General features: G+C 37.1%; 6 protein-coding genes, 1 long non-coding RNA gene and 1 pseudogene across 11 annotated transcripts; 5 read left to right on the top strand and 3 right to left on the bottom strand.

Moving 5' to 3' along the window:
• Positions 1–183: 183 nt before the first annotated feature.
• Positions 184–2,410, top strand: KCS5 (3-ketoacyl-CoA synthase 5). Its single transcript, NM_102356.4, has 2 exons — positions 184–1,544; positions 1,670–2,410. The coding sequence occupies exons 1-2, from the start codon at positions 515–517 to the stop codon at positions 2,116–2,118; spliced, it is 1,479 nt and encodes a 492-aa protein (NP_173916.1). The 5' UTR covers positions 184–514; the 3' UTR covers positions 2,119–2,410.
• A 2,842-nt stretch (positions 2,411–5,252) lies between these two features.
• Positions 5,253–7,081, top strand: BBX15 (B-box type zinc finger protein with CCT domain-containing protein). Its single transcript, NM_102355.5, has 2 exons — positions 5,253–6,511; positions 6,604–7,081. The coding sequence occupies exons 1-2, from the start codon at positions 5,513–5,515 to the stop codon at positions 6,856–6,858; spliced, it is 1,254 nt and encodes a 417-aa protein (NP_173915.2). The 5' UTR covers positions 5,253–5,512; the 3' UTR covers positions 6,859–7,081.
• Positions 7,082–7,738: 657 nt separating this feature from the next.
• AT1G25430 lies at positions 7,739–13,065 on the top strand (annotated as a pseudogene; the record flags this gene model as incomplete). Its single annotated transcript has 1 exon — positions 7,739–13,065.
• Positions 13,066–16,342: 3,277 nt separating this feature from the next.
• On the top strand, positions 16,343–16,613 carry AT1G05963. The gene has a single exon (NR_138994.1). It is a non-coding gene; the product is annotated as an other RNA (long non-coding RNA).
• A 304-nt stretch (positions 16,614–16,917) lies between these two features.
• CLE43 (CLAVATA3/ESR-RELATED 43) lies at positions 16,918–18,381 on the bottom strand. The gene has a single exon (NM_001332680.1). The coding sequence runs from the start codon at positions 17,963–17,965 to the stop codon at positions 17,675–17,677; it is 291 nt and encodes a 96-aa protein (NP_001319079.1). The 5' UTR covers positions 17,966–18,381; the 3' UTR covers positions 16,918–17,674.
• Positions 18,382–20,904: 2,523 nt separating this feature from the next.
• AT1G25422 (uncharacterized protein) lies at positions 20,905–22,008 on the bottom strand. Its single transcript, NM_001160894.2, has one exon. It carries the CDS (start codon positions 21,708–21,710, stop codon positions 21,387–21,389), a length of 324 nt encoding a protein of 107 aa, NP_001154366.1. The 5' UTR covers positions 21,711–22,008; the 3' UTR covers positions 20,905–21,386.
• A 521-nt stretch (positions 22,009–22,529) lies between these two features.
• On the bottom strand, positions 22,530–24,882 carry AT1G25420 (Regulator of Vps4 activity in the MVB pathway protein). 4 transcript variants are annotated; one of them, NM_102353.4, is made up of 6 exons: positions 24,607–24,882; positions 24,304–24,436; positions 24,123–24,226; positions 23,861–24,032; positions 23,602–23,742; positions 22,530–23,188 (listed from the first exon to the last, which is right to left on the bottom strand). In NM_102353.4, exons 1-6 carry the CDS (start codon positions 24,654–24,656, stop codon positions 22,817–22,819), a joined length of 972 nt encoding a protein of 323 aa, NP_564235.1. In that variant the 5' UTR covers positions 24,657–24,882; the 3' UTR covers positions 22,530–22,816. The 4 variants fall into 4 exon arrangements, with proteins under 4 accessions (NP_564235.1, NP_001320581.1, NP_973910.1 ...); NM_001332679.1 differs by having other exon boundaries at positions 24,304–24,882; NM_202182.3 differs by having other exon boundaries at positions 22,565–23,188; positions 24,123–24,436; positions 24,607–24,802.
• Positions 24,883–25,577: 695 nt separating this feature from the next.
• IPT6 (isopentenyltransferase 6) lies at positions 25,578–26,606 on the top strand (the record flags this gene model as incomplete). The annotated part of the gene is made up of 1 exon (NM_102352.1): positions 25,578–26,606. The coding sequence occupies one exon, from the start codon at positions 25,578–25,580 to the stop codon at positions 26,604–26,606; it is 1,029 nt and encodes a 342-aa protein (NP_173912.1).
• Positions 26,607–27,633: the final 1,027 nt, after the last annotated feature.

Genomic DNA, 27,633 nt, shown 5'->3' with positions numbered 1-27,633 from the left:
AAATATAGCTGTTGCTGGTCACATTTTAACGGGAAAAAATAATTCTTGTACCTGGATGTATAACCTCTGAACCTTGTATTACAAATTTACAAAACACATTGATCTCAATCAGACCGAACATGTATATCGAGTCAACTGACAAATCTCTTTTCCTACTCTTGTTACATATTCTTTCTAGGAAAAAAAAATGCTTTCAGGCTCAATGAAATGAATTAAAACAGCAAAAGGTTGGTAAAAGTCTTTTTCCCCATAATCATTTGCTCCATAATTGACGTTTGTCTGGCAACAACTGGAAACACAGATATAGAAAAAAAGATTGGACAGTAAATCATAAAAAAAAAAAAGCAAAATTAAATAGAAAGACGAAGCGAGAGAAAGAGCGTTGAGTGGCGTGAGAGTTTGAGTCCGAAAATTAACTCCTCTCCCATCTGCCAACTTTCCTCTGTTTCTCCTTTATATCCCAAACCTATTCTTCCTCCACACCTCATCATAGGCATAGCAAAACTCTTCCAAAATGTCTGATTTCTCGAGCTCCGTGAAGCTTAAATATGTTAAACTCGGTTACCAATACCTTATCAACAACTTCCTTACTCTTCTTTTGATTCCAGTCATAGCAACCGTCGCCATCGAGCTTCTCCGAATGGGTCCGGAAGAGATTCTCAGTGTCTTGAACTCACTCCACTTCGAGCTTCTTCATATCCTTTGTTCCTCTTTCCTTATTATCTTTGTTTCAACCGTTTACTTCATGTCCAAGCCACGTACCGTCTACCTTGTGGACTACTCTTGCTACAAACCTCCTGTCACGTGCCGTGTCCCGTTCTCTTCGTTCATGGAACACTCTCGTCTCATCCTCAAAGACAATCCCAAGAGTGTCGAATTCCAAATGAGAATCCTCGAGCGATCAGGTCTAGGAGAAGAGACTTGTCTCCCTCCAGCTATTCATTACATCCCTCCAACTCCAACCATGGAATCCGCAAGAAACGAGGCCCAAATGGTTATCTTCACCGCCATGGAAGATCTCTTCAAGAATACAGGTCTTAAACCTAAAGACATCGACATCCTCATTGTTAATTGCTCTCTGTTCTCACCAACGCCGTCTCTCTCCGCTATGATTATCAACAAGTACAAGCTTAGGAGTAACATCAAAAGCTATAACCTTTCCGGGATGGGATGCAGCGCTAGTCTTATCTCAGTTGATGTAGCACGTGATTTGTTACAAGTCCATCCTAACTCCAACGCAATCATAATTAGCACTGAGATCATTACTCCTAATTACTATAAGGGTAATGAGAGAGCCATGTTGCTCCCAAACTGCCTCTTCCGTATGGGAGGCGCCGCCATTCTCCTCTCTAACCGCAGATCCGACAGGTGGCGAGCTAAGTACAAGTTATGCCACCTTGTTAGGACCCATCGCGGTGCGGATGACAAATCCTACAACTGTGTTATGGAACAGGAAGACAAAAATGGTAACGTGGGAATCAACTTGTCTAAAGATCTCATGACCATTGCCGGAGAAGCCTTGAAAGCTAATATCACTACCATAGGTAACTCACAATGTTATATACTAAACATGCTTTCATCCTATGACTTTATCTCTATGATCATGTGATCTCTTTGTTGGAACTTTTTTTCTTCTAAAAGAGATTAACACACTTATTGGATTGAATAGGTCCTTTGGTCCTTCCGGCATCGGAGCAGCTTCTCTTCCTCTCATCCCTTATCGGACGTAAAATCTTCAATCCAAAGTGGAAGCCGTACATACCAGATTTCAAGCAGGCCTTCGAGCATTTCTGCATCCACGCAGGAGGAAGAGCGGTGATTGATGAGCTGCAAAAGAATCTACAGCTGTCGGGAGAACACGTGGAAGCTTCAAGAATGACACTACATAGGTTTGGTAATACATCGTCGTCATCATTATGGTATGAGCTTAGCTACATAGAGGCTCAAGGGAGAATGAAGAGAAACGATAGGGTTTGGCAGATCGCTTTCGGAAGTGGATTCAAGTGTAACTCCGCCGTTTGGAAATGTAACCGTACGATCAAGACACCAACGGATGGAGCGTGGTCGGATTGTATCGAACGATACCCTGTCTTTATCCCTGAAGTTGTTAAACTATGAAAATACTTTTTTTTTATCCTTGAAGTTGTTGAACTATGAAAACACTTTTAAAAGATTGGGAAAATAGAGAAAACTGCAAAAGACGATAAGATACAACACATGTTCTAATAACTGCGTCAACTTTTTCATTTGGTGTATTTTATTCTTTATACTTTCTAATGATGTGATTTGTGATGTATGAAATACTAAAATTTTATTTCTTATGAGTTTCTTTTTATGAATACACATGTCCTTTACGTTTATTTTTAAAAACATTGCTCATGAATCTGCTGACCTGTTGTATTTGGTAAAGTACAGATTGCTGTAATATAAAAAGGGTATAAAAATATCAGAACAGAGCAAAGCAGAATTTAAAGTATTTCGGGTTCTCACACCTAAGAGTTGACCAACAATGGAATTGTATTAAATATGGGTAATGAGGCCATGTGGTCATACAGTTGATATAATTGACAGACTACTTAAATCCAAGTTGACTTTACGCACGGGAATTTTGGGGAGAACCTTCGTTTTCTTTATTTTTCTATTTTTTCTTACAAATTTTTGATTAGGTACACGAATGCCACAGGTTATATGAGTTCGTTCACTCCTCAAAATATCCATCACATTCAAATTTCCGTCTTAAAATTGAAAGTGAAGTCATGACACATAACCATCTTCATTTTTCTTCTAATTAGAAAGTTCCATATTATTGGTTTATAATTTTTTTATGGTCCCTGACCAAGTGACCGATTTTCTATTATACATGTTAAGGTGTAAATTCAATAACTCATGTTAAGGTTTAATTTGTATCAATATTGGGTGACATCTTCATATATAATACTGAAACGTAAAAAGTTAGTGGGTTGTGTCCAAACCGCACCATTTTAAGATGAGTTATAGGATTCTTATTTAGATATAAAGAATTAGTTTCATAGGATAGATTGGATGCAATAATCAACCTTCAAAGTACTAAACCATCTCTCTCCAAACGAGCATTGGGATCTAGAAATAAGGACTTAACTTTCTTTTAAAGAGTTTTTGATAACCAAATGAGCTATCATCAGCCCATCTCCAATTCACCGAAAAAGATTGAGTGAAACTTATGGAAGGCGTAAGAGAAAAATACGGTGTCATGTCTCACAAGTTCACAACTATAATTTGGATTGGGATAGGCAACTGCAATAGGCGTGGGCGGTTCTTTTAATTTTGTAATAACTGAAAGCAGCAATTTGTTGTTACGTAGAGTGTACGTAGTCTATGCATGTGGTTTCATGCTTTTACTCTCTACCCAATACTTTTATTTTAGTTTCTGCTAATTACCTGGCTAGGCCCATCTTCTATCACATCTCGTTTTTCTCCTTTTATTTTTTTCGTTCTTTTATGTCCAATGAGTCTGGTTTAGTGAATGGTCAAAACTTAATACCGAAGGTATAGTACATACCATTTTTTTATTTTTTTATTAACGAGGGTGTTTGAACCTACATATGTCTCAGTTTCAATTTTACGGTTTCCGTAAGAATTTGTAGGGATTCGTGGGCTCGAATTATGGGGCTTGTATTAAAATTTATAAAGTAAAGTTCGTTTGCAGAATTTTATTAATTATATCGGCCCATATATATTTGAGTTTTGAGCCGACACATTATTTAGCCCAGTGATAAAGGCCTCTTACGTAACTCGATCAGTCCTCCCTCATCTCTAATAAACAACATGTTCTTCACTTTTTTCTTTTTTTTTCTACAGAAATACAATCCAAAAAATTACTTGTTCATGTAAAATAATATGTGAGAATTAATGTTATACTTTGTAACCAAACTGATTAGCCTTCAATATTAGTGGATCCATAGTCATTAATTAATCGTAGTTTAGTGGTATTAACTCCATTTGAGTTTTTTTTTTTATTTCACTTTGCTATTGAAATAGGAAATATTGTCATTTAAATATAGTATTATGTTTTCGATTTTAAAATCCTAGTAATAGTGGCTGCTCGTTCTTCTTATGATAATGAGGCTTCCTACATTTAATTGTGTGCATCAAATGTACATCTATATATCAATAACATAAGTAGATTGGATGGAATGTGAATGCAAATTTATAATTCTAATCATATACTTAGGTTATAACCCTAAACAAATGTAATTTTGTTTTCATGAAATATCTTATTAATCATGTTACCAATAAAGTTATGCTTACTAATTGCTTTTTTCCTTATGCTAACCAGTAATTAGTGGGTATAGTTGACATGATGATAACATATGTGATTGAATTGTAATAATGCGACATTATGAATAAAACATGTTACTAAAAATGAATACATGTTAATATCACCCGTGAAACTATTATCTTTGATGAAAATAAAATTACAAATTACGCATTTTTAAGGTTATTTACTAAATAAAACTTACCTTTTGTCTTACCATATTTCTCTTGGGTACAATATCGCCTTTCTCCAAATGAGGATATCACTTTTGTCTAGGTAATAGTTCATATCACATGAGTAGTCTTTATTATGATTTTATATTGATAGCTATAATTAACTCTGTGTTGATAATAATATTTTCTATTGGACAAGACTAACCAATAGATAAATGAACCTGGCAACACATGGTGCACCAAAATAAGAATAATTAATAATAAATATTGTACCAATTTATCATTTATGATAAATCTCCACATTCATTTTCTTAAATTTATTTGTTTAATCAAATAATCAACCATTGTAGCTTAAAAACTTCTATCCAATCAAATCTTCCTTCAACTTCAAACTTCAAAAAATTGAATCAATGCTTTTTGCTAAGATATTTCTCAGATTTCTAAAAAGTGAATCAATGTTTGTTGATAAGTATTACCAAAATTGGAGAAAAACTATTTAGCTAAAAAAATTATTTTATCCATAGTCAAAGTTAGTAGTTATTATATAGTCTCTAAAAAAATGGTGGAAGAAAAGGAAAAAATGTCAAAGCTGAAACCTTTGCTACTAAAAAAAGGAAAAAAGAAATAACAAAAATCACAAAAAGTCTTGAATATTGAAAAAAAAAAAAGAGTGATTGGGCAAGGAAAACGACAAGGTAGACCACACAAGAAATCCAATGGATAAAGAAGCTGACCAATTAAAACACTATTACGAAGATCATCTTCAGAACTCAACCAATCACAAATCAGATAAGGCCTCGTCATGGGTCCCTAACTGAAGACATAAACACCCAAAAAGTACATAATTTTTCTTATAACTTCAAAAATCCACTGACACAAAAGGGAATGCGCTTCATGCGGGTCATCCTCTTAATCTCAAACTCTCTAGGACTACACTAAATCTAACTTTTTGCAGAGAGCAAAAGATTCAATAATTGAGATTGATCTCAAAACCAAAGCTCTCGTGCTCTTGTCGTTGATGTTGGTTGTGTAGACTTTGTATACAATGATGAAAAGTTTGGCGAATGCTGTTGGAGCGAAGACGGCGAGGGCTTGCGACAGCTGCGTGAAGAGACGTGCACGGTGGTACTGCGCGGCCGACGATGCTTTTCTTTGCCAGTCTTGCGACAGTTTGGTCCATTCAGCAAACCCTCTTGCTCGCCGCCACGAGAGAGTCCGTTTGAAGACGGCTAGCCCGGCGGTCGTAAAGCATAGCAACCACTCATCAGCTTCTCCTCCACATGAGGTCGCCACGTGGCATCACGGGTTTACTCGTAAAGCTCGAACGCCACGTGGCTCTGGTAAGAAAAACAATTCGTCGATATTTCATGACTTGGTTCCTGATATTAGTATTGAGGATCAGACAGACAACTATGAGCTTGAAGAGCAGCTGATCTGTCAAGTGCCGGTTCTAGATCCGTTGGTGTCTGAGCAGTTCTTGAACGATGTCGTTGAGCCCAAGATCGAGTTTCCTATGATCAGAAGTGGTTTGATGATCGAGGAGGAGGAAGACAACGCTGAAAGTTGTCTTAATGGATTTTTCCCGACCGACATGGAGCTTGAGGAGTTTGCTGCTGACGTGGAGACTCTGCTCGGTCGCGGGTTAGACACGGAGTCGTATGCCATGGAGGAGCTAGGGTTATCTAATTCAGAGATGTTCAAAATCGAAAAAGATGAGATTGAAGAAGAAGTAGAAGAGATAAAAGCCATGAGCATGGATATATTTGATGATGATCGAAAAGACGTGGATGGAACAGTACCGTTTGAGCTAAGCTTTGATTACGAGTCGTCACACAAGACGTCCGAAGAAGAGGTAATGAAGAACGTTGAAAGTAGTGGTGAATGTGTTGTTAAGGTGAAAGAGGAAGAACATAAGAATGTTCTGATGCTAAGATTAAACTATGACTCGGTGATATCCACTTGGGGAGGTCAAGGTCCACCGTGGAGTTCAGGAGAGCCACCGGAACGAGACATGGACATCAGCGGTTGGCCAGCCTTTTCCATGGTACGTTATTTAAAATCCTCATTCTTATAGAATTCAAATAAAAGTGAGTTTACTGTTCTCAAATTTCTAAAAGTTGAAATAATATGTTTTAGGTGGAGAATGGAGGAGAAAGTACTCATCAGAAGCAATACGTTGGTGGATGTTTACCATCAAGTGGGTTTGGAGATGGAGGTAGAGAAGCTAGAGTTTCGAGATACAGAGAGAAGAGGAGGACAAGGTTGTTTTCTAAGAAGATACGGTACGAGGTACGTAAATTGAATGCAGAGAAAAGACCACGAATGAAAGGAAGATTCGTGAAGAGAGCCTCGCTCGCTGCTGCTGCTTCACCATTAGGTGTTAATTACTGAATAGTTAATATCTATTCATGTTATATCTCACTTTACAAATTTCGGTGAATCTTTTTTCTTCTGAAACAACAGAAGTTATTTTGGCACTTAATTGTGCTTTGAGGACTTGTATGTACATAGAAGTAACCAATAATAATGTGACTTTTACTTGTATTGATAGCACTGATGTATATATCTGGTAATAAGAATGTGCAAACTGCAAAGGCATTTTGATTGTTAAATTACTCTATCTTAAACATGTTTACCATGGAACGAACATAAGAACAAAAAACTGATTCTCTTAAAAAAAATCGATTGATCATCTTTACGAACTCTAAAAAATAAGAAATAGTTTTAAACTATTTGAAAAACTTTTTGATATCTGGTAACACTATATTATCCTAAAAGAATCAGAATCGGGATTTCAAACACAAAAATGGCTAGACAGCAAACTATAATATGCAGAATGAACAAGTTTTCCGTGAATTGTCATTGTCATTGCCAATTGATGTCGCATTTTTTTCTGTATAGTCCAATTTCTTCTTAATTTCTAGCTAAAAGATGAAAATGGCTACTAACTACCACACAAGCGTATATTGGACCAAATATCTATAAGCGTTAATATCATCAAATCGTTATCAACGACCCATTATTAATTGTGGTACATAAGAAATGTTAATATTGGTGGTGTTTGATATTATTGGTAAGATGGATAATTTCAAACAAGTTTTGTTTGATACCAACATAAGAACGAAATTTCTTGGTACCAACCGATAATAAGTTGGAAGCCGAAATTTCTTCTTTTTCTCTCTCCTTTTTCTCCCTGACCTAGTTTTCTCGCCCCCTCTTCTCCCCCCGACGCCGGCCTCACGCTGGTGGTCGGAAATTTCTTCCTGCTCTCATGCCGAAGAAGAAAAAGAAGCCCATTAGAGGGGCTGTCCCTGGTTCGTCTAAATTTGCTGCAGTCTACGCTCGCGCTGTTGCTCCTCTCGTGAGCAAAAGCCGTGTTGTTGCCGCTCGGTCTAGGGAGGAGTCTGCCTCTAGACCTCATCCTTCTTTGGTTTCAGATCTGTCACTGACCCCAGTCTCGGATTTAGTGTTGACTCCAGATCCGCAGTCTGCTGCAAGTGCGCCTGTCCCCACCGTCGATGGCTCCGCCTCCGGTGTTGCGACGTCCGTCAATTCAGAGGCAAATAGTGCTTTGTCTTCAGCCTCCCTAGACCAATCGACTGTCAATGAGACAGACTTGGTCAGTTCTTCTCAAGTCGGGGTGATAGCTCAGCTGCCACCAAAGTCTGTCTTGTCTTCTCCGCTCCCTGCCGAGCAAGGCATAACCGTTGGAACTTCTCCGGTGGAGGCTCCAGTGATTGGATCTCAACCCGTTAGTTCGGGCTCCGCGCTCTGGGTGGACCGGGTTAAGGGCTCTGCTAAGAAGCTCGCAAAAAAAGGTTCCTCCTTCACTCTCCCTTCTGGGGAGCTCTGTGTCAAAATCCCAAACTCGGTAATTGAGAGGAACAAGAAGTCCTGGGACTTCTTCATCTTGGGGCAATTCTACTCTGATCCCCCCGCTCAGGGAACGATTCATAACATTGCAAATGGAATTTGGAGTAGACAGTTCCGTGATATCTCTGTCTCAAAAATGGAAGGAAACTCTTTTCTTTTCCGCATCCCAAACGCTAATACTCGTAACAGGGTCCTTACTCAGCGGTTGTGGCTAATAGAAGGTCAAACGATGTTTGTTGAAAAATGGGAACCAGGGGTTATTCCAGTTAAGCCGGAGCTGTCATCGGCTCCAATTTGGCTTGAGTTGCGCAACGTTCCATACCAATTCTTTCATGAGGAGGGCCTGGAACGTATAGCCAGTCTTGTGGGGGAACCAAAATTCCTACATCCCTCTACAGCTAACAAAACAAATCTAGTAGTTGCCAAAGTTTTCACCATCATTGACCCTAGAAAGCCTTTGCCTGAGGCGGTTAACGTTCAGTTTGACACTGGAGAGATTAGAAGAGTTCTTGTGTCAAGTCCTTGGATGCCTCCGGTTTGCGCTCACTGCAAGGAAATTGGTCATAGTCTTCGTCATTGTCGGCAGGCTCCAGTCCTATGTTCAAACTGCTCTTCAACTACTCATCTAACGGGTAGCTGTCCAAATCTTACTGAACCTGGCCTAAAGAAGCGTCGAAACCAGCGTCGGAGAAGATCAAAGACCCCAGTTCAGATCCCTGTCTCCAGCAAAGAGCCATCCAAGAGCACAATTGCCTCAGGGCAGGAATGGCAGGTCAAATCTATCACTGAAACTCCAAGTAAGCCAGGACCAGAGGAAACGGTTAGTCTGGCCTCGGCTAAGCTTGGTGCTGTTCCGAAAGAAGTGTCTATTGGTGAGTCCAGCAAGTCAGACCCTTCTAGTGCCTTATCAATGACAGCTCTTGTTGCTAGCTCTAGTTTACCCTCTATGAGTGCAAATGAAACAGAAGATGACTCGTCAGATGTCTTGTCTTCTGATGAGGATGTTGCGAGATTTACTCAGGTGCTGTCGAAGCGTCAGCGGAAAACCCAGCGGGGCAAGGGCCCTAAACACTCTCTTTAATTATGTGTACAAACCTTTTTTGTTGGAATATCAGGGGCTTTAATAATGTCAGCCACCGTAGCGGTTTTAAAAAGTGGGTTAAGGCTAATAAGCCTATTTTTGGAGGCGTTATAGAGACGCACGTCAAACAGCCAAAGGATAGAAAGTTTATAAATGCTCTCCTTCCTGGCTGGTCTTTTGTTGAAAACTATGCTTTTTCAGATTTAGGAAAGATTTGGGTGATGTGGGATCCAAGTGTTCAGGTTGTTGTTGTTGCTAAATCTCTGCAGATGATCACTTGTGAGGTTTTGCTTCCTGGCTCTCCTTCTTGGATCATTGTTTCAGTGGTGTATGCTGCTAATGAGGTTGCCTCTAGGAAAGAGTTGTGGATAGAAATTGTGAACATGGTGGTTTCAGGTATTATTGGTGATAGGCCTTGGCTGGTCTTAGGTGATTTTAACCAAGTGCTGAATCCTCAAGAGCATTCCAATCCAGTGTCTTTGAATGTGGACATCAATATGAGAGACTTCAGAGATTGTCTTCTTGCTGCGGAGTTATCTGACTTACGCTATAAGGGCAATACTTTCACTTGGTGGAACAAGAGTCATACTACACCGGTGGCTAAAAAGATTGATCGTATTTTGGTTAACGATAGTTGGAATGCCCTTTTTCCTTCCTCGCTTGGGATTTTTGGGAGTCTTGATTTTTCTGATCATGTCTCGTGCGGTGTAGTGCTTGAAGAGACATCTATCAAAGCAAAAAGACCCTTTAAGTTCTTCAATTACCTTCTCAAAAACCTAGATTTCTTGAACTTGGTTAGGGACAACTGGTTTACCCTTAATGTTGTCGGCTCCTCTATGTTCAGGGTTTCCAAGAAGCTGAAGGCCCTAAAGAAACCTATCAAGGACTTCAGCAGGCTTAATTACTCTGAATTGGAAAAAAGAACCAAAGAAGCTCACGATTTTCTTATTGGCTGTCAAGATCGCACCCTCGCTGACCCCACTCCTATCAATGCTAGTTTTGAGCTTGAAGCTGAGCGTAAATGGCACATTCTAACTGCTGCTGAGGAAAGTTTCTTTCGCCAAAAGTCGAGAATCTCTTGGTTTGCTGAAGGTGATGGAAATACGAAATACTTTCACAGGATGGCTGATGCTAGAAATTCCTCTAACTCCATTTCTGCTTTGTATGATGGAAATGGTAAGCTGGTTGATTCTCAAGAGGGAATACTTGACCTTTGTGCTAGTTACTTTGGAAGTTTGTTGGGTGATGAAGTTGATCCTTACTTGATGGAGCAAAATGATATGAATTTGTTGTTATCTTATAGATGCTCCCCTGCTCAAGTTTGCGAGTTAGAAAGTACTTTCTCTAATGAAGATATCAGAGCTGCTCTCTTCTCACTTCCCAGAAATAAGTCTTGCGGCCCAGATGGTTTCACGGCTGAGTTCTTTATCGATTCTTGGAGCATTGTTGGAGCAGAGGTGACAGATGCGATCAAGGAATTCTTCTCCTCTGGCTGCTTACTGAAGCAATGGAATGCAACTACTATTGTGCTCATCCCTAAGATTGTTAATCCTACTTGCACCTCTGATTTCAGGCCTATTTCTTGTTTGAACACGCTCTACAAAGTTATCGCTAGACTTTTGACTGATCGGCTTCAGCGGCTTCTCTCTGGAGTGATCTCCTCGGCTCAATCTGCGTTTCTCCCGGGTCGTTCTCTTGCTGAAAATGTTTTGCTCGCAACTGATTTGGTACATGGGTATAATTGGAGCAATATTTCTCCCAGAGGGATGCTTAAAGTGGACTTAAAAAAGGCCTTTGACTCGGTGAGATGGGAGTTTGTCATAGCTGCTTTGCGTGCTCTCGCCATCCCGGAAAAATTTATTAACTGGATTTCTCAATGCATCTCTACGCCTACTTTCACAGTTTCTATCAATGGAGGCAATGGTGGCTTCTTTAAGAGTACCAAGGGATTGCGGCAGGGTGATCCTCTTTCACCCTATCTCTTTGTTCTAGCAATGGAAGCTTTCTCTAATTTGCTTCATTCAAGGTATGAGTCTGGTCTTATTCACTACCATCCTAAGGCCTCCAATCTCTCCATATCCCACTTAATGTTTGCAGATGATGTTATGATCTTCTTTGATGGTGGAAGTTTCTCTCTTCATGGTATTTGTGAGACGTTGGACGATTTCGCATCTTGGTCTGGTTTGAAAGTCAACAAAGATAAGAGCCATCTTTATCTAGCGGGTCTGAATCAGTTGGAATCCAACGCAAATGCTGCCTATGGTTTCCCTATTGGCACCCTACCTATTAGGTATTTGGGCCTCCCTTTGATGAATCGTAAGCTGCGCATTGCGGAGTATGAGCCTCTCCTTGAGAAGATTACGGCACGGTTTCGCTCTTGGGTCAATAAGTGCTTATCTTTCGCTGGCAGGATTCAGCTTATCTCTTCTGTTATATTTGGTTCCATCAACTTCTGGATGTCCACTTTTCTGCTGCCTAAGGGATGCATCAAAAGGATTGAAAGTCTTTGTTCTAGGTTTCTTTGGTCAGGAAATATTGAGCAAGCTAAAGGGATAAAGGTTTCATGGGCAGCCCTTTGTCTCCCAAAATCTGAAGGAGGTCTAGGTTTAAGACGCCTCCTAGAATGGAACAAAACTCTTAGTATGAGGCTTATTTGGAGGCTGTTTGTTGCTAAGGACTCTCTCTGGGCCGATTGGCAGCACCTTCATCATCTTAGTCGCGGCTCCTTCTGGGCTGTTGAAGGGGGTCAGAGTGACTCTTGGACTTGGAAGAGGTTATTAAGTCTAAGGCCTCTAGCGCATCAATTTCTAGTATGCAAAGTAGGTAATGGCCTTAAAGCTGACTATTGGTATGACAACTGGACTTCTCTTGGGCCTCTCTTTCGGATCATTGGTGACATTGGGCCAAGTTCTCTGCGTGTCCCTCTTCTTGCAAAGGTTGCTTCAGCTTTTTCTGAAGATGGGTGGAGACTTCCGGTGTCCCGTTCCGCTCCTGCTAAGGGCATTCACGATCACTTATGCACGGTGCCTGTGCCTTCTACTGCTCAGGAGGATGTCGACCGTTACGAATGGTCTGTTAATGGTTTTCTTTGCCAGGGTTTTTCTGCTGCAAAGACTTGGGAAGCTATTCGGCCTAAGGCTACTGTGAAAAGCTGGGCCTCCTCTATCTGGTTCAAGGGAGCTGTGCCGAAGTATGCATTCAACATGTGGGTTAGCCATCTCAACCGTCTTCTGACGCGGCAAAGGCTAGCTTCTTGGGGACACATTCAGTCCGACGCTTGTGTTCTTTGCTCTTTCGCTTCGGAGTCTCGCGATCATCTTCTACTGATATGCGAGTTCTCTGCCCAAGTGTGGCGGCTGGTTTTTCGCAGGATCTGCCCTCGTCAACGGCTTTTCAGCTCTTGGTCGGAGCTCCTTTCCTGGGTCAGACAGTCCTCCCCGGAAGCGCCTCCTCTGCTTCGGAAGATCGTTTCTCAGGTCGTGGTGTACAATCTTTGGCGTCAAAGAAATAATCTCCTTCACAACTCTCTTCGCCTAGCTCCTGCAGTTATCTTCAAGCTCGTCGATCGTGAGATCCGCAACATCATTTCCTCGAGAAGACTTAGGAAGCGTTGGCGTAAGCTAATGCTTCTCTGGATCCGTTAATGTCTTCAAAAATTTCCTAAATCTATTGTAGCTTTGTTTTTACTTTTTTGCCAAAGTTGCTTTTGTACTGGTTTTCTTTGTAACGCCACAACTTCATTATTAATGATATTAACATATTTAGCAAAAAAAAAAAAAGTTTTGTTTGGAAGTGCTATAGTATGATAATCTAAAGCTACTACGTAGAACATTAAAAATGTCTTTTTAATACCAGTAATTAATGGTGGTATTGACATAAAGGTATGGGTAATACCGTAATACATTAGATAAAGTTGTGAAAAGTCTTTTTGTTTTTGTTGTAATAAGTGATAAAAATGTCCAATTCTTAGAACGGCAGGACATAACGAAAAAATGTATTAAGTCACATCGCAGGATGTTGTTGCATAGCTGAGAGTTGGGTCCGCAAGAAAGAACCTAGAGAAAGACATTGGCCTTGTAACTTATATCACATTCAACCTTCGATTTGCCGCTTCTCTTATTATAGTTACCGGATAGTTAGGAATATGAGTAGATAAAATCATTAATCATATACGTACTTGTAAAAGTATAAAATTGACGAATATAATATTTAAAAGAAATTATTATCTTACACGTTGCTCTCTTGTTTTCCAAAAATACTAAATTGCGTTTAAAAAATAAAAAGACACTTAATAAAATTTGGAAAGATTTTTTAAATTGAAGAAATGTCTTGGCGTTATAAGATTAGGAAGAGAGAAATTTTTTAAAATTAGTGTTACTCATATCATAAAGTTTTGGTTAAAATGGTGAAAGGGTTTAATTTAGCTATGAAAATTAAAGCTGTAAATTTTTTTTAGAAAACTTTAAGATTTGGCCAAAATTGATAATTTGTTTTTGAAAAATTCAACATTCAATATTTGTTTTTGTAATAATTGAACTCCGTCTTATTTGGAACAAATGAATAGATGTATTTAATACAAAGATTGAAAGGGCAATTGGACCCACCAAATTAAAATGAAATTTTGGAATGTTGTAATAATTTAATTCATATAAAGAGAAGAGTGGCTCATGGCTAGCTTTTTGGGCTGAACAATGAAACGGACATGTCTGTGGTCCTATCTCTTTTCTACTGATATAAAATCTTTACAAAAAATTCAAAAAAATTGAGTAGATCCCAAAACGTGAGGGACCGTCATTTTGATTAAACCCCGTTTGGCATCTCCCCGTTTCCCTATGATTTTTATGGAAAGCCTTTCAAAATATCTTTACATCTTTCTATACTATTGGATATTAGTATTGCACATGCAAAATGTAAAACTAATGACTTTTTATTTACACATGCAAAATGAAATCTGGTTGAATCAATTTTATAAGAATTTCAACAGAGATATACACAACAGTTAACCCACTATGTGGACTCTTAGTAACAAATAAAAAGTTTATACAAAATTACAAAACATAATTGACCAAATGATGCAAAAAAAAAAAAAAACATCTTGGCCTCATTTGATTTTTTTACCGATATACAATGTGCCAAACCAAACGAATGTCAATTAACAACAAGTTACGAAAAGGAAAAAAAAAAACACAGATCCAAATAAATTAAGCTGGAGTTGTACTAAAATAAGACAACTTAAACCGTTCGTGATTATATTGCACTATGCTAGTTAAGATCCAGCGGTTTGAACTTTGAAGTACATAATCGAAATAGAGGCAAAGATGCGGATAGATGAAATCATAAAAAGATGAAAAAACAAAAACAAGTCATATGCATAAGTTTTCTGTTAAAAACAGAGCAAAGTGTATTTTGATTGTGACTTAACTAGTGTTCCTCATTTCAGCTGCAATACCATTAATGTTGATGAGCAATGCCTCCTTGAGCTTGTTGTTGTCGTTATGTAACTTCATCTACCGGCTACATAGCCGATCAAAACTAAATTTGGAACCAACTAGACTATTCGAACTACCTTGTCCCTCTCCTATATCAGTAATTGCATCTAGGCGGATTTTTTAACCGCCCAAGTTTTATCCTTAAAGTTCCATGGCCTAAAGACAATTATATAAGTAACATAAGCAAATGCTACTCGAACCTTTTGTGCTTCTTCTTAAGAAGAAAACTCAACATAGCTATAGCGGAAGAAATGTTCTTGTTCTCATACCATTTCCGTTCTTGTAAACAACTGAACATTCTCAACTCTTCTACCAGATGCCTCAAAAACGTTATGGCGGTAAAAAGAGGATCAAAACTATGATAAGGTTATCATTTTTTTTTGGCCAAAGAACAGAGAGGAGGAATTGGTACTTACATATTAGAATTTCAACAGATATACATAACACTTAACCCACTATGTATCCAGAAACATAATTATATGGACCATTAGTAACAAAAAAAAAGTCTACACAAAACAAAACATATTGGACGAAGTGATGCAAAAAAAAAAAAAAACATCTTGGATCAGTGAATATAATAACATATTGGACCCATAAATAAACTAAAGCCCAATACATAGATTAAAGTCATCCTATAGTCTATCACGGCCCTCTTCGTCTTGTGTCTTTTCTGTGAAAATTATATAGCCAATTTATGACTAACGGACTAGATCCATAATTGCGCGGGTTATTATAGAAACAGCTTTGAATAATAATAATCAAGATTGGTTATTTTTCCACCCCCTACCAAAAAAAAAAGTGTTGGTTATTTTTATGAGACACCAATTTTAGATTGAGTTAATAGTTTGTGTGGTAGTTAGTAGAAGATGTATAAGTCTCTTTGACAAAAAGAAAGATGTAAAAGTTCATGTGGTTTTAGATCTATTTCTAAAAATTGGTAAAGTTCATGGTTGTTATCCTCTTTTCTTTTCTTTTCTTTTTCTGTTTAAGATTACGATTTTGAATTATTATTATTATTTTATATGTAGAAATTGTCTAGTTTTGAAGGCGTGAAAGTCTTTTAGAGCAAAAGTATAAAAATGTTGTCATGTTAGACCATCTTCAATGCTTATTTTTTTTTTTTTTTTTCTATTTTAGAAGTGATTGTATTTTACATATATTTTGTTCCAGTATATGCATCTAAAATAGAGTTTTCTCTAAAATAAAAAAAAATTAGTAAAAAATAAGATTCGTCTATCTTTTTCTATTTTAGAAAAATCCATTAAAACAAAATCAACTCAATTTTCTGTAAAATAAATAAAATAAAGAAAATAGTATACGTTTGAAAGGTTAATATTTTTGGCTGTTAAAAATAGCATTTTTATTGTCCTATCAAAAATAAATTGTACGTTTTTCTATTCTTCTATACAATTATTTTTATGTCTACTTTTTTTTTACCGTGGACCCATCGACCGATCCCATCTAATGTATGGATCCACTCACAGGATTCACGATCCAGTATCTACCCACACGCCTTGACCTAAACATTGCGACAAGAACCACACGTGTCCCATGGTTCTATGCTTTATCATGTTGTTTTTCTGATGCGATGTTCATCACTAGTTGACCTTTTTTGTTACTCTCATTTTAGACTTTCCTTTTTCCGGCTAGTTTTAACGTTGAGATGCATACAAACTTTTCGCGTGATTACGTCAATTCAAGTGGGTCCTTCGTCACGACAACGTTTACTATTATTAGCTACCAACTCTTATTTCTTCAAATAAATGCTTCGTCTTCTCTTTCTTTTCCATGTAGAGATTTTGGTCATTCAATTATTAACTCTCCTATTCTCTATTTTGAATTTTGTGATGGAAATCTTCAAGCCTTCAACATTATTTAGTAGTAAACACAATGAATAATTTCCTGATGTTAGTATATACCAATGTTTCTTAATAAAGCAATTATGTTCTTCATAAGAAACTGATATCATCATAAATAGCAACTTATGGTTACTTTCATAAATTGCATATTTTCCCTTTATGAAACCACAAAGAACAAGAATTTGTGAAAAAGGAACACACAGAACTTACCTAAATCTGATAGATGAGAAAGCAGCAGAGCATATATACGCACCTCTTTGATGAATATTTCTTCTTATATATGTGCTAAAGAAAGTGTCAGTGGAGAAGACACCGGAGATCAAATTCTTCTTTCAATTCATCATTTTTGTTCTGTTTCTAATTTGGTTTATACTTTTTGGTGACAACTCCCAAGATAACTCAAACATACTTGTTATGAAACAATATAAATCAATAAAAAGATGAATTGATAAATCTCAACAATATTATATATACACATGTAACATAAATGTGTTTTAAAACAAAAACTTATATATACCATCATACATATGATTCCAAAATATTTATAAGTTTTATAGAAAATGGCATTTAAATTTTGTAATTCGGATCTTTACAGACATAGAGAAGACCCTGATGACAAGGACAAAAACTATATTCAAGAGAGGAATAATTATTTATTTCTCATAAAGTGTTTAGACAAACCGATAACAGAACAGAGAAAAAAATTACGCAGTTTATTTCATTTACCGTATGCACATTTCTTTGATTCCAATGCGAAATAACCAAAATGCTCTCGCTTCTTACCATATTATCTATATATTAGCAATTTTAAGCAAAAAAAAATACATACTAACAAAATGAAGTACGAGTTTATAAGAAGATGGGAGAAAATAAAAGAATATATAGAGGCTAAAGACAGGAACTAACTAGTTATGAAGGCGATCCGGGGAACTAGGGATCCTTCTATTGGAATCTTCAAAGCGAGAGTTGGTGTTGTTTAAACCAAAAGATCTTCCCTTGAAATACCTTTGGAAGAGCCGTTGAACATCCTCGTTCTTGTTCTTGTTCTTGGAGGTCATGAGGGTATTTCTGTCTTTTCCTAGTTGGTCGTCCGATAGTTCCGGAACTTGTCGTCCTTCCCGGAAAAGCCAGATCTGGAAGAGAGAGATGAGTAAGAGAGCGACGGAGAAAGTCAACAGAATATCTCGACAACCCATACAGAAAAGAGAATGAGGATCAAGAAGAAGATATAAAGAGAATGTTTCGATGAGGAAAAAAACGAACGTGAGAGTTTTTCTTTTTTGATATGACAAGAACGGTCAGAGATTGTTATATTCAGACATGAGACAACTCCATATCTTTCCCCATCTCTCTAGTCTCTCTATATGCTTTTAATGAGGTGGAGCAGGCGCAGCCGGAGGGAAGATGACATGCGTGCTGTGTCATTGACTCATTTGTATAATTTGAGTGAGTCTCTCTGTCACTGTCGTTTTCTATGTCTCTCTGCTTTGTTCAATTTTTTGTTCACACATATATCTATAAATGAAAGAGCTGTTATGTGTAAATATTCAATGAAATGACTATGTAATATAACAAGGGGCAGTGTTATTCTTTGTTGAGAGTAGTACGTATATCATATTTGCTAGGTTTTACTGATTTGGGTTTCTTGTCACATGCATGTTCCTTAGATATTCTCTGTTTATTCCTCGGTTAGATGGTCCAAAATTTTAAATTTATGATTCATTGTTATAAAAACAATGGAGTGGTCCAACAAGAAATATGTATGTAAAGAAAAGATGATAATCATGAGTTGCATTCCCAAGATAGGTGCCATTTCTGTAGCGTTGGGAATTGAATGGATCTGTAATTTATTAGGCAGACAATTGATATTTCTAGCTACCCGACGGAGATTGTATTGAAGAAAATGAATCTACAACAAAAAAGGAAACATATAAAGCAAAGAAGAAGCTAATAGCTACTAAACCTACGTTTAAGTGTGTCGGTGGTCAAAACTGAAGAAGACATATTGATCGATGGAGGTGAAGAAGCAATGTTGATTATAATCACGCTAAACATACTCTATAATGTAAAATAATTGTATTGTATATTGTAAAATGACTATATACAGAATAAATGAAGTCTAAATAAAAAAATTATATTTCTTGATAAACAGGTTATGTTTTGGGTACGGAGTCAATTGTATCACATGGGTATGTCTGATAAGAATTTACCAAAATTTGTTTTTAAAAAATTGTAATATTATTTTGAAGTTGTCACATTTTTTTCTTTTTGCTTTTTAAATGGGTGATATATCATTGATTTGAAGTTGTCTATATAACTATTTGGGCTGATAACAATTATTCGATTCAATAATCAGACCCGTCTTCGCAGGTCCACGAGAGCTCCCACGAGTCTCACTTTGTTTTTGTTTTTTTTTTCAATTGAATAGGTGACCGTTTTTTAAATCTCATTTGTTCACATCTTTATAAGTAACATATGGGATCCGAGAGAAAAGACAAGTATTAATCGCACTTAATATAAACGAAAATATTGAATTAAGAAAAGAGAGGTTGAAAAGAGTATATAATTTGGTGGTTAAAATAGTTTCTGATTTGCTATATCACTCGATCAGTCGATTGTCAAACTGAGAGCATGAGGAATATTTGAAGCATGCTAATGCTACATCCTATATATTCGATTCATGTTGGATTTAATTAAATAATCGAGAAAGCAGTATACACACAAAAACCAAAACTTGTCTTCTTCTCAACCTCTTTCGCCATTTTCTTCTTGTCCTTGTCTCAAAAACTTACATTTCGCCATTATTCAGTTTAAACTCTTTTTACTTCCAACGTTATTTCTTCTAGTACCACTTTAGGAACTTAGCTTTTCTCTATTTATCTTAAAAATACGTTCTAAACCTTACTTTTTTTTTTTTTGCTATATATCAAGCTTTCCTTTTGTTGACAAAAAAAAAACACTTCCAAATTTTAATGCTTGAATTCTAATAATAACACAACATGTTGCCATAACACAACCTCTTTTTGGGGGGCTAAAATTCTAGTGTATTTTATACACCAAATTTCTTGTAATACAAACTCATTTTTAAGAAAGTTAACTAAAAGAATAAGGAAATTTCATATGAGAACGCTTTGCTTCTTATCTTAATATTGCATACACCCATTTTAAAAACAATTACATACGAATATAGATCTTAAAAATTGGAAAATTGTTTAATAGAAAAAATTCAAAACAAAGAAATAGAACATCAATTCCAACATATCATTTCTAGAACAACTATTTGGAACCGAGGAGAAATCTGGTGCATATAATCTATTCGATTTGTGTTATGTGGTCATGACTTTGCTGTTAAATTCCAAACCTACATAACGAAATTACTGACAAAAATAAAGGAAGAAAAATTAGACCGACTTAGGATTTTTGTGGACTCTGACATCTTTGCCTTTTATAGTGAATTATTTGAGTTTCATTACAAAAAAAAAAAAATATATATCGCCTCTTTCAAGGTTGGATAAATTAGTTTCTTCTCAGATTTAGAAGAAAAAAATTAATAAATAGTAATTTAGTAAACGATAGTCTATGCAATCAAAAAGTTGAAAAGCAAAGAATTTACGTACGTTTGTTTATTTCGTTCATCATTGAATTTAGTTTATGGTTTTCCGTGGTACGAACCATGGGACTCTTTATAAAGAAAAAGGACTATGGTACGACTTTGTATCTTTACATTCATGTAATGCAGGATATTTGTTTCATCATCACTTACTTTTGGTAGATCTATAGGAGGAATATATAGATAATCATGTTGTTGACGTGTGCTATGAGGCCAGCTATCTACATTTTTTTTTTTCTTACAAAAATTTGGATATCTTTGAATTTTTCAAAAATATATACCACGTGCTATTATAAAATGCACAGATTTCTCCTCGGTTCGGCTTCGGCATCATATATGCCTTCTAGAACGATTAACTGTTTTTGACATTTAACACATCTAAATAATGTGGGAGTTTGTTTGCTATCAAAACCAGCTTAGTCAACTTCTTAATAATTTTTACAATATAACACTTAAAATCAGTTTTCATCTTTTTAACTTTTGAGTGCTATCTCACATAATTGACATGCTTGATCAGTTCATTATGGATATGATCTATGGCTAAACACACAAACTATTACAAAAATGCGACAACATGTACGAAACAGACTCAAAGCAGATCAACATCAAGAAAAAAACTTCTCCGGCAAAGATAAGTTCATTTTGAATTTTTGAGTTTACAACCGATCAAGAAGAAAATAAAAGGATCTATAAACCTTAAACAAACTTAGTTTGGTTTATTGAGTTTTATTTTTAAACCGGAAACCCCCAAAATTTATACTAAACCAAGAAAAAGAAAGCAAAACAAAAAAAAAGCCACAGCCAAATTGATTTTTTTATAGAAGAAAAAATCCTCACTTAAGGGATACTTTTCGAAGAAAAAAAATCATGATCTATAATGGCTAAAACTTAAAATGAAACCATACCAAATCAAAACAAGTTATTTTGATTGCAATACGGTTTATACAAAAAAACCGAAATATCCTATTAACCGAACCGATAGAAAAACGTTAAAAATCTCCCCAACTTCAGTTTTGTCTTATGTTATCCTGAGTGGAAGTGTTCAAATTCCAAAGATCATCGTCCCACACAACATCATTATACAAAACTCCATAGTTTTTCTCAACGAACTCCACGTCCCAACATGAAGGCAACCAAACGGTGTTCCACGTCATCAGCTCGTCGACCACACCATCTCCCGCCTTAAGCCTCATCCCCCACAATTGCTCCTCCTCCTCCATCGCCGCAGCCGCAGCCACCGTTGCTGCTGCTGTCAACGCATCCACCACAACAACCTCCACCTCCTTCTCCTCCTCCTCCTCCTGTACTTGTCTCTTCCTCTCCTTCTTCATGGATGTGATCAATGTATGTATGAATGAAGGGAGAGAAGCGCTATTTAAAGAGGGGACCGGACGAAGAAATGAGTTTTGAAGAGAATGTGTATGTATGGAGACATAGGGTTAGGACATGGAAGAGAGAGAGAGAATTCAGTTGCTTAATCACACACCATCTGTCTGTTCATTTGGCCCTACGTGTCCTCCATTACCTTTTTTGGCTACAAAATATCTTTGATGAGAGTGGTTCACCAGAATAATAAGTCTCGAGTTTTTTCTTTTTAATGTGTTGAAATAATCAAAATGCCGCCCAAAAGGAATTGAAAATATCCACAAGTAAGTACCTATTGTTTGATTTTTCCAATTTAATTTTTCTTCTGTTGTTCCTTATGATGTAAAAGAAAAACAGATTCGTTTGAGTGCTTTAGAAAGTGGGAACGGATATTAAATTTTTAGTGGAAATAGTGGAAATTCCCACCTGGACCGGAAATAGACCAAACGTACATGAGAAGGAGACAAAAGTGTATAGTTTGGTTTTGGCAGAATAAAATTTAAAAATTTGTAATCGTGGAAAGGACGAGTTGAGTTTGTGTGTATCCGAAGGGGCAAGTCGTATGTGGACCTTTTTCTACCACAGTCACACGCACACGACCATGACTCCATGAGTTATCATCAATACATTCTTTATTTTCTTGTCTTCACTTTCTTTTGGAATACATAAATGTTTCCATTTAAGGACGTATATGGCCGGTGATGAAATAACAGGGCTTGCGTGGTGCAAAGTCTGTATTGGGCCAAGTTTCATTTTTAAAGTAGTGTGAGAGATATACTTTAGGATGCTTCTGGGAGGCTAAAGATAATCAATGAGTTTTACATGATAATGTTGTTTTTTCTGCATAGATTTTGTAAAACCAACAAACTTCAGAGTTATATCTGTATGTCACATTTAAACATCACTGTCTTTTGAATCAACCTAAGGTCACAACACTCGAGCATAATCTACCAATACTCTTTAGCATACTCATTTTTCCAAACCTATGAAGTACCAAAGAAAACATCGTTATCCTTCTTTCTGTGTATGAAGCAAATACAGTTGCTTTTATTCACAAATGACGACGTGGCAACTACATTAAGTTTAAGGGCTTCCCTTCTGCTGCTACTGTGGGTGTAGTAGCCCCATAAGAGACATTCACTAGTTGCGCAGCAGCACGAGCAGCTGCTGTTGCACGATCAGCGCTAGCTAGGGCAGCTCGAGCTATCTCCATTACATCAGTCTGATTCCGTCTAGTATCAGGAGGAGCTTGAAAGGCTGAAGTCAGCTTAGATGATGGCATGCTTTTGCTCACTGGGTTTTGAGCTTGAAGCTTTTGGAATCTCTGTGTGGCCTCTGCAGGCAGACTTTCAACTTCCCTAGAAACCGAAGACTGACCGTAGCCTTGTTGGGACGGTCGAGATTCAGAGATACCATCTTGACGATGTATTTGCTTAGCTCCACCCTACATATGACATTGAAATCAAACTATCAACTTTATAAACGGACTCATTTCATATAAAAGGTTTACAAAACATTTGCAAAATCATTCAAATCTACAGAAGATCAGAAGCTATATTGAACAAAACTCGTCATTTGGGTATATATATATATCGTTCCTTTTGCTCTATTGAATACCTACAAGAAAACGTAAGAATCCGTGGACGCATATAGAAATGTTAGGCACCACTTTCCTACAAGTAGTTCTCAAATTTCCAATTCATTGTCATGCTCTTTCCATTTAGGGAAACCACATTTTTACCTCGTGACATAACTAACTTCTATCAAAGTTCACATCTGAATTAGGAGACCGAAGAATGTGGTTGTTACCGACTAACTTTCCCACAAAATTTGAAAAACTGGGTTCAGAGATGGTACCAGTAGGTCTTCATGGCTCTTCATGAACTCTGCTTCCGTGGCAGAAGAATCCCAATTCAAACTGTACTCCTGCGCAATTTCCTTTAACATCTTGAGCCTTGCCGCTCCAGATGGACTGGTAGGAGAAAGCTTCTCAATGATCTGTCCAAGAAAGCAAAACAATCCAACTAGTTAAGCACCTTCCTTCCAAAATGCATCTCTCAAGATATCTGTATAAAAAAATCAATAAGAAGAAGCTAGTCCCCGCAAGTATACTAACAGTACGATTGACACCAGAATCCGGACGAAGCTCAGAAGCAACCATGATAAATTCTTTTCCATATTTTGTACCAAACAGATTCTTTATTTGAAGAAGATCAGGTACTTCAGAGCACCTTGGAGCAGCAAAGATAATGCTAGCAATAGCCTCTCTCAACTCTCTCGGGCATTCCCTATTCAATTTGACAAATCCAAAGAAACACATTATGGATCCTCCCACTACTATCTATCCTTTGATCACAAATAAAACCAAAAAGACTCACTTTTCACTTTCAAGAATTGGAACACGAGCAAGTATAAACTCGCAGAATAGCTCCAATATCTCATAAGCTGCCCATAAATTCATTTCTCTGATCACATGCTCCACCTAAATCTCAGACAAGAACATAAGAGATTGATGTTGATTGTAAGAAGTAACATACAGAAATCAGAATGAGATCAAACCCGAATTCGAGCAATGGGTTCTTGTCCAGCTTGCAAGAAGTGAGCTATCTCCTTCTTCATATGTTTAAGCTGCATATCTCTCTTGTTTTGCAGCAATTTCATTCGAGCTATCGCCAAGTTCAAGCTTGTCTTGCTGCCAACATTTACTTCAATTTCTCAGTTTTATGGACAATTAAGAGCATAACAAACTCTAATTTCAAATTGAAGCAAAAGAGTAATCGATGGCATCAAATTATTGAAGAAACCCTAGCTTCAATCAAAACCCAAATCAACGTATAAGAGAAAAGAAGAAGACGAAGAAACCATTTGGCGCCAAAGATCCCACGGTTGAAGAGTTGGTTTAGCAGCGACATTGAACCGGAAGCAGAGGAATCAATGCGGTGGAGGTTGGAGATTGATCGTCGTCGATTGAGGAAAAAGGAAAACGAAGAAGATGGTGAAAATAATACACTGCTTCGCGGAACACAGATATCACGGTACGCGCATAGTCTCAGTCAGTAATAAGCGCGCGTGCAAATCACTGGTGAGTGTGTGGCTCATATAGTATAACAACAGAGAGGCCAATATATTTTTAGTTTCAGACAAAACACAAGTTATTTAATAAACAGTAACCATAGTTATTTGATTCTGCAGATGCCAAACTCCAAGATTGCCTCGTGTTAAAGAAGTAGAAGTTAATGGGAAAGTATATGTAGTATTAAGCTCATTAGCACAAGTAGCAATGTTCTGTAAGATCAGTTTCTGTTCTTGATCATGAACATAGTATTTTAAATTTCTGAAACTTATACACATTTGTTTATATCATGCTTAATTTTGCTGACTTTTGATGTATGTAGTTAATCAAGACAATTCTTCTAACATGAAAGTTTAGAGAGACTACCACTAGAGAGATTACCATTGGACTATTAAAATTAACAAAATCAAAACATAAGCTCTCTTTTAACAATTTATCAAAAACATTATTAAACAATTGGAGAGAGCCCATAGGAGGACTCTCTCCATTGGAGATGGTCTCAGCCCGGTAAAAATGGGTTCCTGCAAAACCAGGTTAAAGAGAATGATTAACTTGATAACAAATTGAAGCTCCGTTAATTTGAAATAGGGACTACAAGACAATCAAAATAAAGACACTATAAAATCTAAAATTTACAGTCAACCGAATTCGGAGTAAAATATTCACTTATTTTTTTTGTTAAAGAAAAAAATATTCACTTAAGTGAGAAGAAAGCCATATAAAAGGATAGCTTAAGTTAAAGAGAAAGCTGTTAAAGAAAATGCAACAACTCATGACCTTGTTATCACCACCACTCTCTCATTCTTCTCTCCTTCCCACCGTCACTACCAAATTCGGGTCACCACGATTAGTCACTACGTGCATGGGCCATGCAGGGCGTAAAAATATCAAGGATAAGGTGGTTCTCATCACAGGTACAACAGGCACAGGCAAGTCACGCCTCTCAGTCGATCTTGCCACCCGTTTTTTTCCCGCCGAGATCATAAACTCGGACAAAATGCAAATCTACAAGGGATTCGAGATTGTCACAAATCTAATCCCACTGCATGAGCAAGGAGGAGTCCCGCACCATCTTCTAGGTCAGTTCCACCCACAAGACGGTGAACTCACCCCTGCAGAGTTCCGTTCTTTGGCGACACTGTCCATCTCTAAACTAATTTCTAGCAAGAAACTCCCGATTGTAGTTGGTGGATCCAACTCCTTCAATCACGCTCTACTCGCCGAGCGTTTTGACCCGGATATTGATCCATTCTCTCCCGGATCGAGTCTTTCAACGATCTGCTCTGACCTAAGGTACAAATGTTGCATCTTATGGGTTGATGTTTTAGAGCCGGTTCTGTTCCAACACTTGTGCAATCGTGTCGACCAAATGATCGAGTCGGGATTGGTCGAGCAGCTTGCCGAATTGTACGACCCTGTTGTAGATTCGGGTCGACGACTAGGGGTTCGGAAGACGATAGGAGTAGAGGAGTTCGACCGATACTTTAGAGTATACCCTAAGGAGATGGACAAGGGAATTTGGGACTTAGCGAGAAAGGCGGCGTACGAGGAGACAGTGAAGGGGATGAAAGAGAGGACATGTCGGTTGGTGAAGAAGCAGAAAGAGAAGATCATGAAGCTGATAAGAGGTGGTTGGGAGATTAAGAGGCTTGACGCTACGGCGGCAATTATGGCTGAGCTGAATCAAAGTACGGCAAAGGGAGAAGGAAAGAATGGGAGAGAGATTTGGGAAAAACACATTGTGGATGAAAGTGTCGAGATTGTCAAGAAGTTTTTGTTGGAAGTTTAGTCTGTTTTTCCCAGTTATACAACAACAAATGTACGTGTGTGTGTTTGTCTTTTAAATCATGTTTGATGTCTAGATTTGAGAATAAAAGTCATACAAGAGCATATCTTCCTACTGATCTCCTCGATGTCTACTCATATGAACTCCACCATACTTATACATATATGCTTGTAGTGCCTAGAGTTGAAACATATTGTATCTAGATCGCAAAAATTCATAATAATAAGGGAAGTTAAAAAAAGGGATATATGATGATGTTTAATGATACTGGTAGTTTGTACTACAATCCCTTGCAACATGATGAGATATATATTATGATTTTATCATAGTGATAAGTCAACAGTAAAATACAAAATAATATTAATACGACATTCTGATAGGGATAAAAATACAGGAGTCAGTAAAGATTGAGTGAGAGAGAGAGAGAGTAATAGAAGTGTCTTTTAGCATATTAGATAGAGGGATTCTTGTACATAGATATCTATATAGCTTATACACACAGTGAGCCAAAATACTCTCCCAAACATTTGAGTATAATATGGATTCCACAAATGCCCTAACTTATGAAGTAGATGTTGAAGTTGAATCTTACCGAGAGTTTTATTTATGTATCGGTTGGTTGAATTAATGTATGTTTTCAAAACATATACCTCCATAACAACATCTCGAGAAAAATGACAATCTATGTCTATGTTCGTCTAGTAACCATTTGAATTTACTGATTGTGATCGACATGGATTTTGGCTAAGAAAAGATATCGACAATGATGAATTAAAAAAATATATAGTGAATATTTTTTCTTTATGTTTTATAAATTTTTGTAATCACTTAATAACTATCATAATAAACTATTTTTATTTTGTTACTTCTCCATTTTTTAAAGTATATAAATATATTTCATGTAATACACTCTTTTATCTAACTACAACCATAATACTGTAATAACTTATTTTATCGCAACTGAATTTAGCGTTACTAATTAAAGACATGTGGCCTTGAATGTGCAACACGTTTCTAAAGAAACGCTGTG

The sequence above is a fragment of the Arabidopsis thaliana genome (assembly GCF_000001735.4).
Source record: "Arabidopsis thaliana chromosome 1 sequence".
Classification (NCBI taxonomy): domain Eukaryota; kingdom Viridiplantae; phylum Streptophyta; class Magnoliopsida; order Brassicales; family Brassicaceae; genus Arabidopsis; species Arabidopsis thaliana.
This window is presented reverse-complemented; position numbering and strand designations above follow the sequence as displayed.

Coding starts and splice junctions, on each gene's coding strand:
- CLE43 (NM_001332680.1), bottom strand. CDS start 17,965: ATGGGTTGTCGAGATATTCTGTTGACTTTCTCCGTCGCTCTCTTACTC.
- BBX15 (NM_102355.5), top strand. CDS start 5,513: ATGATGAAAAGTTTGGCGAATGCTGTTGGAGCGAAGACGGCGAGGGCT. Junction 6,512..6,603: donor GTTGGCCAGCCTTTTCCATG/GTACGTTATTTA, acceptor AATATGTTTTAG/GTGGAGAATGGAGGAGAAAG.
- AT1G25422 (NM_001160894.2), bottom strand. CDS start 21,710: ATGAAGAAGGAGAGGAAGAGACAAGTACAGGAGGAGGAGGAGGAGAAG.
- AT1G25420 (NM_102353.4), bottom strand. CDS start 24,656: ATGTCGCTGCTAAACCAACTCTTCAACCGTGGGATCTTTGGCGCCAAA. Junction 24,437..24,606: donor GGGATCTTTGGCGCCAAATG/GTTTCTTCGTCT, acceptor AAATGTTGGCAG/CAAGACAAGCTTGAACTTGG. Junction 23,743..23,860: donor ATTCTGGTGTCAATCGTACT/GTTAGTATACTT, acceptor TTTCTTGGACAG/ATCATTGAGAAGCTTTCTCC.
- KCS5 (NM_102356.4), top strand. CDS start 515: ATGTCTGATTTCTCGAGCTCCGTGAAGCTTAAATATGTTAAACTCGGT. Junction 1,545..1,669: donor AGCTAATATCACTACCATAG/GTAACTCACAAT, acceptor TGGATTGAATAG/GTCCTTTGGTCCTTCCGGCA.